At 45.1% G+C, this 9,708-nt stretch overlaps 1 protein-coding gene across 1 annotated transcript; it reads right to left on the bottom strand.

The window, feature by feature from the left end:
- LOC109950335 lies at positions 2,207-3,076 on the bottom strand. Its single transcript, XM_020568897.1, has one exon. The coding sequence runs from the start codon at positions 3,074-3,076 to the stop codon at positions 2,207-2,209; it is 870 nt and encodes a 289-aa protein (XP_020424486.1).

Genomic DNA, 9,708 nt, shown 5'->3' with positions numbered 1-9,708 from the left:
GTTGTTATGTGCTGACTGCTGGAAACCATGTCCTCCCTTTTTTTGTCAAACACATTGTAACTTTTCTATTTGGTATTATATGCAGTGCTTGGTTGAAACTTTTCACTTGAGATTTCCCGCATGTTGGGTCTTAATATAAGGTAGATACTGCCATAATTTTGGCATGATCCATGCTCGAAGCTTCAATGCTTATTTATGCTAATTAGCTTGGCGTATATTTTTTTGTTGATAAAGCATGAGGTCTGCTAGTGGCTTAGGATCCCATACAAATGGCTTTGGCTTGGCATGTGCTCTGCTAAATAATATTTATATATGTATATATATGTATATTTTTTTTAAAAAAAAAAAAACTACCATGAATATATAAAGGCAATTTTCTTTTTTTTTTTCAAAATACTCCTTCATTTTCATTTCAGCTTTCATGTCACCACAATGGTACATGTTACCAAAAACTTCCCAAGCGAGAGTTAGGGATATAGAAGGAGGGCATGAGGGGATAAATACGATGATATAACGATAAAAATACTATTCCTTCTTAGCAATAGTAGGGCTTGAGCCATTTTCCATTGATGGGATTCGTTAGCGTGCCTTCCTTGACAGAGATCAAGTGGTAATAGCCACTGCTGTGTACTTCTTTGACTGCGAATGGACCCTCCCATTGCGGGGCAAACTTGGAAGGTCCCGATATCTGTCTTTTCACATGCTCGACAACTTTTAGCATGAGATCTCCTTGCTTGAAAGCTTGAGGCTTAACGGTCCTGTTGTATGCTTGGGCAGTAGTCCTGTGATAAAGTGCCATTTTCCTTTCGGCTTCCATCCTCCTTTCATCCACTGCTTCGAGGTCTAACACACGCCAATCCGAGCATGATTTTGCATCCCATTCAAGATCATTGACAGCCGACACTCTAGCCGTGGGGATGGTGATTTCCACAGGTGAGATGGCATCAGACCCATATACGAGTGAGTAAGGCAAAAAACCGGTAGCACCCCTTGGTGAGGTACGGTAAGCCCACAAAGCGTCCGGCAGATGAATGCTCCAATTCCCCTTATACTCATATACCATCTTGCTCAGAATTCTCAATATTGTCTTGTTGGTAGCCTCTGCTTGACCATTTCCTTGTGGGTAGTAAGGTGTGGAGCGACGGTGCTTGATACCGTAACCATTGAGTGTTGAGCTTACCTGTTTGTTGACAAAAGGCGTGCCATTATCGGTAACCATTTTGTATGGAATTCCAAATCTGCACACGATGTATTCTCGAATGAAATTCGAGACAGCAGCCCCTGTGGCTTTTCGAAGAGGAATTGCCTCGACCCATTTCGTGAAATATTCTGTAGCTGTAAGAATCCATATGTAACCTTCGGAAGGAGGATGGATTGTCCCAATCAAATCAAGCCCCCATGTATGAAAAGGCCAAGGGGTGCGCATATCCTGTAACAGTGTTGGAGGTTTATGGCTTAAATTAGCATGGACCTGGCATGTGTGGCATTTCTTAACAAAGTCATGTGCATCTTTCTTCATAGTAGGCCAATAGTATCCGAAACTCAGCAGCTGCCGATAAAGCCTCTTCATCCCTTGATGTTCTCCACATTCTCCAGCATGTATCTCTTGCATGACTTGATGAGCCTCCGACCTTTCCAAGCATCGTAGTGGTTCACCATTAAATCCCTTCCTGCAAAGAGTCGCTCCATCCATGAAATATCTTTTTACCGTCTTCTTGAGCTTATAAGCGAGCTTGGAATTGGTTGGCAAAGCTCCTTCAACGAAAAATGCTAGATATGGGGCCCTCCAATCTTCCGCCAGTGACACAGTAAAAGCCTCCTCGGTAGTGGGTACCGTAGAACATTTGGGACAATTGGCCTGAACATCGGCTGCTTGTTTCCTCATTTCTGGCCAATAATAACCCTTACGCTGCAGGCGCCGATACAAACTGGTCACTGGTTCCAAACTGCAGGTGGCATCGTGTACCTCCTGCAACCTTCTTCTCGCCTCTACCATTCCCACGCATCTAGTCAAAACACCGCCTGGAAGGCGTCTATAGAGTTCCCCAAAGATGAGCACATAGTCTTTCAAGTCCTTAATGCTGCTTTCTCCACTGAATTCTTTTCTTAACGGCTTTCTCCAGTCATCTTCTTCCAGCAGCTCCTCCTGGACCATTGCCTCTACTACTGGCGTCTCTCTCCTCACCACAGTAATATTAGGCTGCTCCTACACGTATGAGAGTTTTGACCCCAGTGTAGCCAAAGCATCTGCATACCTATTAGTGACTCCCGGAATGTGTTCCATCACAACCTGCTTAAAGGAATTAATGAGCCTTTCAGCAGCTGTACGATAGGGTGCCAAAGTCGCTTCTTTCACAGCAAAGCTCCCTTGCAATTGGCTCAATACCAGATTTGAATCTCCAATGACCTTCACTCTTTCTGCACCCATTTCCCTTGCCGTAGACAATCCTATGATAAAAGCTTCATACTCTGCGACATTATTTGTGCATGGGAAATCTAGTTTGAATGAGAGAGCTGTGGCCTGCCCTTCAGGATTGATAATCACTACCCCTGCTCCTCCACCGTTGGTTGTAGAGGATCCATCAAAGTAGAGGGTCCATGACGCTTCTTCTACAACAGTGGCAACTACTTCCGGCAGTTCTCCTAATACTTCTTCGGACAGAGTAGACTCCTCTACTTCGGGGAATAGGGCTAACATATCAATCACAGCCTGTCCCCTAATAGACTTCGAGGTCGTACATACAATATCAAACTCAGACAATTGCAGCAACCAGCGTGCAAGGCGTCCTGATAGCACTGATCTTGTGAGCAAGTATCTCACAGGGTCGGATTTTACTATAAGCTGCAGCTTGTGAGCAAGAAAGTAAGGTCGCAATCGCTGCGCAGCATAAACAAGAGCAAGGCATAATAGTTCTGTCTTCGGGTACCTTGTCTCAGCTCCCTTCAATTGTCTGCTTACATAGTAAATGGGGCTTTCTTCCCCCTCATGACTATCCTGGGCAAGCAAAGCTCCAACCGCGGTATTTGTCGCAGCTAAGTAAAGCTTGAGTGGAAGTCCCGGGATAGGTGCCCTCATTGTGGGTAGCCTGGCTATCAGTTGCTGCACTTGCTGGTAAGCCTCCTGGCATTCTTTGCTCCATATGTACGATTAGCCCTTTTTGAGCAAAGGGGTGAAGATGCTCATCATAGCAGCAAGCCCTGGAATAAAGCGTCGAATGTACGACAGCCTCCCCATGAAACTTTTCAATTCCTTCGGGTTCCTTGGTGGCGACAAGGATTTTAGGGCCCTAGTCTTTTCGGGATCCACATCTATGCCGCGTTGGTGCACCTGAAACCCCAAGAATTTACCGGATGATACTCCAAACGCACACTTCTTCAGATTCATTTTCAGCCCGTATAGCCGGCACCTTTCCAGCACCTTCCTTAAAACCTCATGATGACCCAGTCTGGTTTTAGATTTCACCACAAGGTCATCCACATAGTCCTCCACCTCTTTTCCCATCATATCATGAAATACTGCCGTCATGGCTCTTTGGTAGGTGGCACCCGCATTTTTGAGACCAAATGGCATGACCGTGTAATAGAAATTCCCATACGGCGTTCGAAAGGCTGTCCTTTCAGCATCCTTGGGCGACATTTTGATCTGATTGTATCCACTGAATCCATCCATAAAGGACAGCATGCCTTGACCCGAGATTGAATCGATCAATATATCCATGTTGGGCAGCGGAAACTCATCTTTTGGGCAAGCTCGATTGAGGTCTCGGTAGTCTGTACATATTCTAATGACCTCGGTCTTCTTTTTCACGGGAACGATATTTGCTAGCCACGTGGGGTGCTTGATGGGCTTGATGAATCCAGCAGCTAATAGTTTTTCGATTTCCACCTTGATTTGCTTTTCAACCTCAGGATGAAAATTCCTTCTGGGCTGTACGACAGGTTTGGTACCCAGCTCAATATTCAACGTGTGACTCACCAACTTTGGATCAAGGCCGGGCATTTCTTCGTAGCTCCAAGCGAACACATCTCGAAACTCCTTTAACAAAGGCACCAAAACTTCCTTCTCCTCCTTTGTTAAATGGATGCCGATGGAAATGGGTCTTTGGACGGCAGGATCATCACTTAAGTCAATTGTCTCCAATTGCTCAGTTACTGCCATTGAGCCATCTTGCATGTGCTTGGGAGCAACCATTGGCTCTTGGAAGGCACAAGGTGAAGGTGCCTTGTCATCTGAATCTTTGCAGTCGTTGGTTTGCATCGCTTCTCCTCCATACTCGGGGCTTTCCCGTAAGACACAGTTAAGCCCCCAATCCCGTCATAAGCGGTACACGGTGCACCCATCGGGGAGCGTTACTTTTGAGCACCGGGGATGATCATAGGCATGATTGTTAGCTTCCGAGTGTCTCTTTCTTCCTCGGTTGATGACGGTGATGAGTTCTTCATTACTTAAATCACGAATTTCTGTCCAAGAAGGGAGGTACGTCCCGAAATTCTTTGATGGGTTGCTTTCAGTACCTGTGCATTCAGTATAAAATTCTGCCTCGGAATAGTGGGCTTCATCTTTATTGAACGGTGCTTGATTTCCGGGTATGCGTACTGGTCTCAGCCCAATTCTTCCTTTCACGCATTGATGGTAAGTAGAGACCACAAGCTTATGTTTATTGAGCCATGGTCTTCCAAGCAACGCATGATAAGCCACATCCACATCCACGACATAGAATTTTGTAAGTGACCGAATTGGTCCCACCTTCAGATTTACTTGCATATACCCGACCGTGACTTCACTTTTATTCCCGAAACCGCTGATGCTTGTTTGAGATTCCACGATCTTAGTTAGCGGAATGCCAGCTGCTGTAAGCATAGATAGGGGTAAAATATTGACAGAGGAACCTGTGTCTACCAAGGCTCTCCTTATAAACACATCGTTGATCTGCCCCTCCAAATAAAGCGGCCTCCTGTGGTCCGGGTAAGGAACTTCCATATCCTCGTCTGTGAAGATGATAGCATTGTCATTTCCCAAAAATGAACTTTGTGGTTGAACTGTGAAGCAATGAGGGTCAGATGCCGCAGAGATGCTCATGAGAGCTACAGCAGCTGCTTCTCTTGCTTGAGGCCCAAAGCCAAGTTGGTCAAAGAGTGACTTGAACTTTGGGTTTCTTTGGAGGGACTGTGAAGCTGTGGGCCCCTGTTTCAGACTTAGGTAACGTCCCAACACGCTTGCTTCAGCCTCTGTAACATTGTGAAATGTTACGGCAGCTATTTCCTGCTGTCCCAATGAAGCCCCCGAGTAGCAATCTTCCGGCATGTCTTGAACAAACATCTGATTACTTGAGTCGTCATCCCATCCATCAGCGAGCGGCCATGGCGTGTTATAACTTGACGGCTTCGAATATTTGCACCAGTACACCTTCTCCATGTTCCCGCAAGGTTCCCACATAGCTTCCGGCGGCTTCGGGTCATTCCTCCATGGGTGGCACAATTCATCATCATCGAGTAAATCCTCGGAATATGTAATGACAGCAGCTACCTCTTTGCCCCTTCGTTTCGGCAAGGGGTCCTCATCAATTGTTTGCTTCCTAGAAGGGAGCTCAAGGACTCCTTCATGTATTTTAGCATGTAAAATCCTTCTTAGACTCTGACAGGCAGTAGTTGGATGTCCCACGAATTGATGGTAGCGACAGTACCTAGGATCATTCTTTTCTTCTCGGGTGGGGACTTTGTAGGGCCTGAGAGGTTTGATTGCGCCATCAGCGATCATCGTGTCCAGGATGGCATGAAACTCCTCATCTTTGCATGGCAGTGGCGGGTACGTCTCTCGGTCCTTTCTTTTGCGTGCGCTGTAGTCGTTGGATGGCTTGTCATTTACAGCTAGCGTTTGGTACGCCTCCTTCTTCTCATTCCTCCAAGTCCTTTGTCTCATCGGTTTGACAGACATGCTTGTTTTTCTTACTGCTTCCAACAACCTAGAAAATTGACTGATGCCAATGTTTTCTAGGTACACTCTATAATCTGCTACAATGTTGCTGATGCAGATTTCGACAAGTGCCTCTTCGTCCTTTTCATCATAGCAATCTAGGGCCAGATCTCGAAACCTTCGTACAAAGTCCACAGGATCTTCACCATGCTTCTGGCGGGTATTGTTGAGCTGGGTGGTGGTGACTCTTTCCTCGTGCTGAAAGTATTTTTTACAGAACCTGCCTGCCAGATCGTCCCAAGAACGAATAGAGCCTGGCGCCAACGTCGTATACCAGGTATAGGCCCGATCAGTAAGACTTTTTGAAAACTCTCGCAGTCGGAGATTATAATCACCAGCATGTGGTCCTAAGGCATCGATGAAACGACTAACATGCTCCTTTGGGCTCCCCTTCCTTCCATCGAAAAGGACGAAGTTTGGTGTTTCGTAGCCTTTGGGGTAAGGCTGCTGGAGTAAGCTTGATGGGTAAGGTGGCTGAGGAATGTATTTCCAGTCCTCTTGGCTTCGACTGAGTTCCTTTTCCAGCATAGCAACGACATCCTCCTGGGTAACAAAAGATGGTCCCTTTTGTTCAGAGTCTTTTCCGGCAGCAGCAGATTCCTCCTGTGGATGTCGGGTATTTTCTTCGTTTGGCTTAGGAACAGCATTCCTTAGCTCTTTGATGGTGTCCATCATTTCTCTTTGGGTTTCGCCCATAGCCTGCATAGCCGCAATAAGGTCTGTGAGGGTAAAAGCTCCCTCACTTGCACGTTCTTGCTGCCTAAAAGAGGCATTTTGTCGTGATTCGGAATCACCGTGGTCAGATCCGTCTTGAGAGGCCATGGTATTGCTCCTAGTCTTCTTTTTTGGAGGCATTAGCGAAAAAATGGCAGCTTGGTCCCCAGTGAAGTCGCCAATTTATGTTGGGGCTTTTTTGTTCCAGCAGCCTGACGAATGGGCTTGGGCTACCGTAAGAAGAGAAGTGAGCAAAATTCCCCAAGTGCCTGGGTTCGACACCAAGCGCCTGGAAGAGTGTTTTTCACAGAGTCTGATGAAACTGTTACGAAAACACTCTCAGGCTTCCTTCACTGATAGCCTAAACAAACTTGACCAATTTTATAGAAGAGCTTGGCTTGGAGAGCATGTGGCATGGGAGCTAGGCTTTCACAGGTTTAGCAATTTTGAGAGAGAGAGATGAATTTTCCTATGGAGGATGGAGGTTTAGAGCAAGCAAAGGAAGATTTGGCTGATTTCCTTCCTAATGGAGGAAGAAAACGAATGGAGGAGGAGATGGGATGGCTTGAGTAGATTTTCCAGCTGCTTGACAATGCTTGGTCGAGCTCTGGAAATGGGTTGGTTTCTCTGGGTAGCAGAAGTGCTCCTTTTTATAGCCACTAAGGGTTCTAATTCCGTCATACTTCCCTCCATCTTTCCATTGTTTGCCCCCACTTCGTCTTCTTTGATGAATCCCGTCCGCCCAAGACACATGGGTAAGGAACCCATTTGTGGTTCCAAGGTCTCGGTTTTGCTGGCCCTTCTTCATAGAGGTGAAGAGCCGCTTGCTTTTCTCTCGATCTTTCCTATGCAAGCTGCCAGAACAATGGGAGGGAAAGGAGCTACATTTTACTCAACGGGTAAACCTCTTGCTCGTGTGGATTTCCTCTGGTTTTTGAGATGGTTGCTGTTGACTCTCTTGGATAGGGACAAAACGTGCTTGGCCAGATATTTTACAAAGAGTTTGGGCTGGGCTTTTCTTTCCTAGGCTTTGAATTGGTGATATGTCATTCTGGGTCAGTCTGCTAGGCTTTTCGTCAAGCTGCCGGAAGCAGCTTGCCTATTGCACTTTAACAGCACGTTTAGGCCTTCTAATTGTCCTAGCCTTCTCTAACAGGCTTTGCACTTTTTTTCTAAGGTATTGGGTCATGCTCTCTCTTCTCTTATGCTAACCCATGTATTTCGGGCCGAAGAAATAGGCTTGAGTTTTGGGCCCCCCAAGTGACCCGAAACTACCATTTCCTTGGCTCGTCAATGGGTCCTATGAAAGCCCGTTGCCATCCATACCACAACCCGTTCAAGCAAGCCCCGGGTAATTTTGGTGGCTTGGGCCCACCTAAGCTTGTAGCACATCTTGGTGTTGGCATGGCGGTTCCGACACCTATGCTTGTGCTTGGATTTTTATCCTATCATCATAGGATATAGCCGGGTTCAATAGGAGTGAGCATGTTTTTAGCATGTTTTTGGTCTTCCCGCACGTGCTTGTTTGGCGTGGCATGTGGCCCGTAGCTCGTATTAATTCGTTCCCTAAATTCTCTTGCGTTTACTTGTCCCTATTGGGCCAATAGTCAACTTGGGCTTAGCCCCTTGGATTTTTGGGCCTCAACAATATATATGACATTAAATTGAATAAAACGACAATTTTTATTTTTTTTTACCTCATCGCCAAGATTTTGACCTCTTCGAACGTTTGTCCACGACCCTCCGGCTTCAATGGAAGAGGCCATTTATATTTTTGCATAAATGAAATTTTGTAGTTGAAAATTTGGTGTGGAAAGTGAAAAATATTGGAATGAGATAAATTTGTATGAAGATTTGGTGTGAAAAGTTAATAATATTGGTAGGTATTTAGAGAAAAAATTTCCATTATTTTTTTATTTTTTATTTTAAAAAATTTTGATATATTTTTCAATTTTTTAAGCTAAAAATTGGACAACCGTTGGATTGGGCAAGATTTTTTGATCGGAGGCTCCAGGAGAAGTCACGTGGCTTATAACCGTTGGACTATGTGGGCTGGTGGGTCAGCGACTGATTTTCAAAAAAAATTTACTGTTGGCGCATGTGGCTTAGGCCTAGTGTGGGATTGTTGTCACTTTTAAAAAATGTTGTTTCCGCTGTGCTTTGAAAATAATTTGCTATAAAGTAAAGCAACTCCATGTTTGATAAACAATATTTTTAAAGTGTTGTTAGTACAAAAAGCAGTGTCAAAACTGTTTGATAAATTTTAATATAAAATTGTTGTAACTGTAAATAATGACTAAAATAGACATAATGTTGAAAGTGTTATGTACTAATCATGTGGTGCTAGTAATAGTGATAGAGTGAAGGTGGTGGTGGTGATGAAGGTGGGTTGGTGGTTGTGGTAGTGGTGGTGGTGGGGATGGCGATTGTGGAGGTGAAGATGGTGGTGGTGGTGGCAGTGGCAACATGGAGGTGGTGGTTGATGTGGAAGTGGTGGTGGTGGTGGAGGAGGAGGTAAAGGTGGAGGTGGTGGTTGTGGTGGTGGCGGTGGTTGTGGAGGTAGTGAATGTGGTAGTGCAAATGATGGAGTTGGATGTGGAAGTGGAGGTGGTGTCATTTTTTAAAATGAATGATAGTATTTTGGGAATTAAAAAATTTCCTTAAATGTTCATCTCTGCTTCTTTTGAAAGCAGCTTTGAAAAGCAACCAAGAGCTTGCTTTTAAAACCTGCTGTCAAAAGGCCACTGCTTTTAAAATAATCAGAATATTTTATTTTTACCAAACATCTTAAACTGCTTAACTTTAAAGTAAAGTAGATTTTTGGCCAAAAAAAGCAATCCCAAACGGGGCCTTATAACCGTTGGGCTATGTGGGCTGGTGGGTCAGCGCTGATGTCAGCGGTTGATTTTTAAATTTTTTTTACTGTTGGCGCTTGTATTCCACGCACCAACAGTAATTTTAAAAAAAAAATTAGGCGCTGACGTCACGCAGCCTGAGGGCAACATCCCAGGCAGGATTGC

The sequence above is a fragment of the Prunus persica genome, chromosome G7, assembly GCF_000346465.2.
Source record: "Prunus persica cultivar Lovell chromosome G7, Prunus_persica_NCBIv2, whole genome shotgun sequence".
Taxonomy (NCBI): Eukaryota; Viridiplantae; Streptophyta; class Magnoliopsida; order Rosales; family Rosaceae; genus Prunus; species Prunus persica.
The sequence above is the reverse complement of the archived record's forward strand: the minus strand, read 5'-3'. Positions and strand labels throughout refer to the sequence as shown.

Bases quoted from the DNA above. Each gene is read 5' to 3' on its own strand.
- LOC109950335 (XM_020568897.1), bottom strand. From the start codon at position 3,076: ATGAGGGCACCTATCCCGGGACTTCCACTCAAGCTTTACTTAGCTGCG.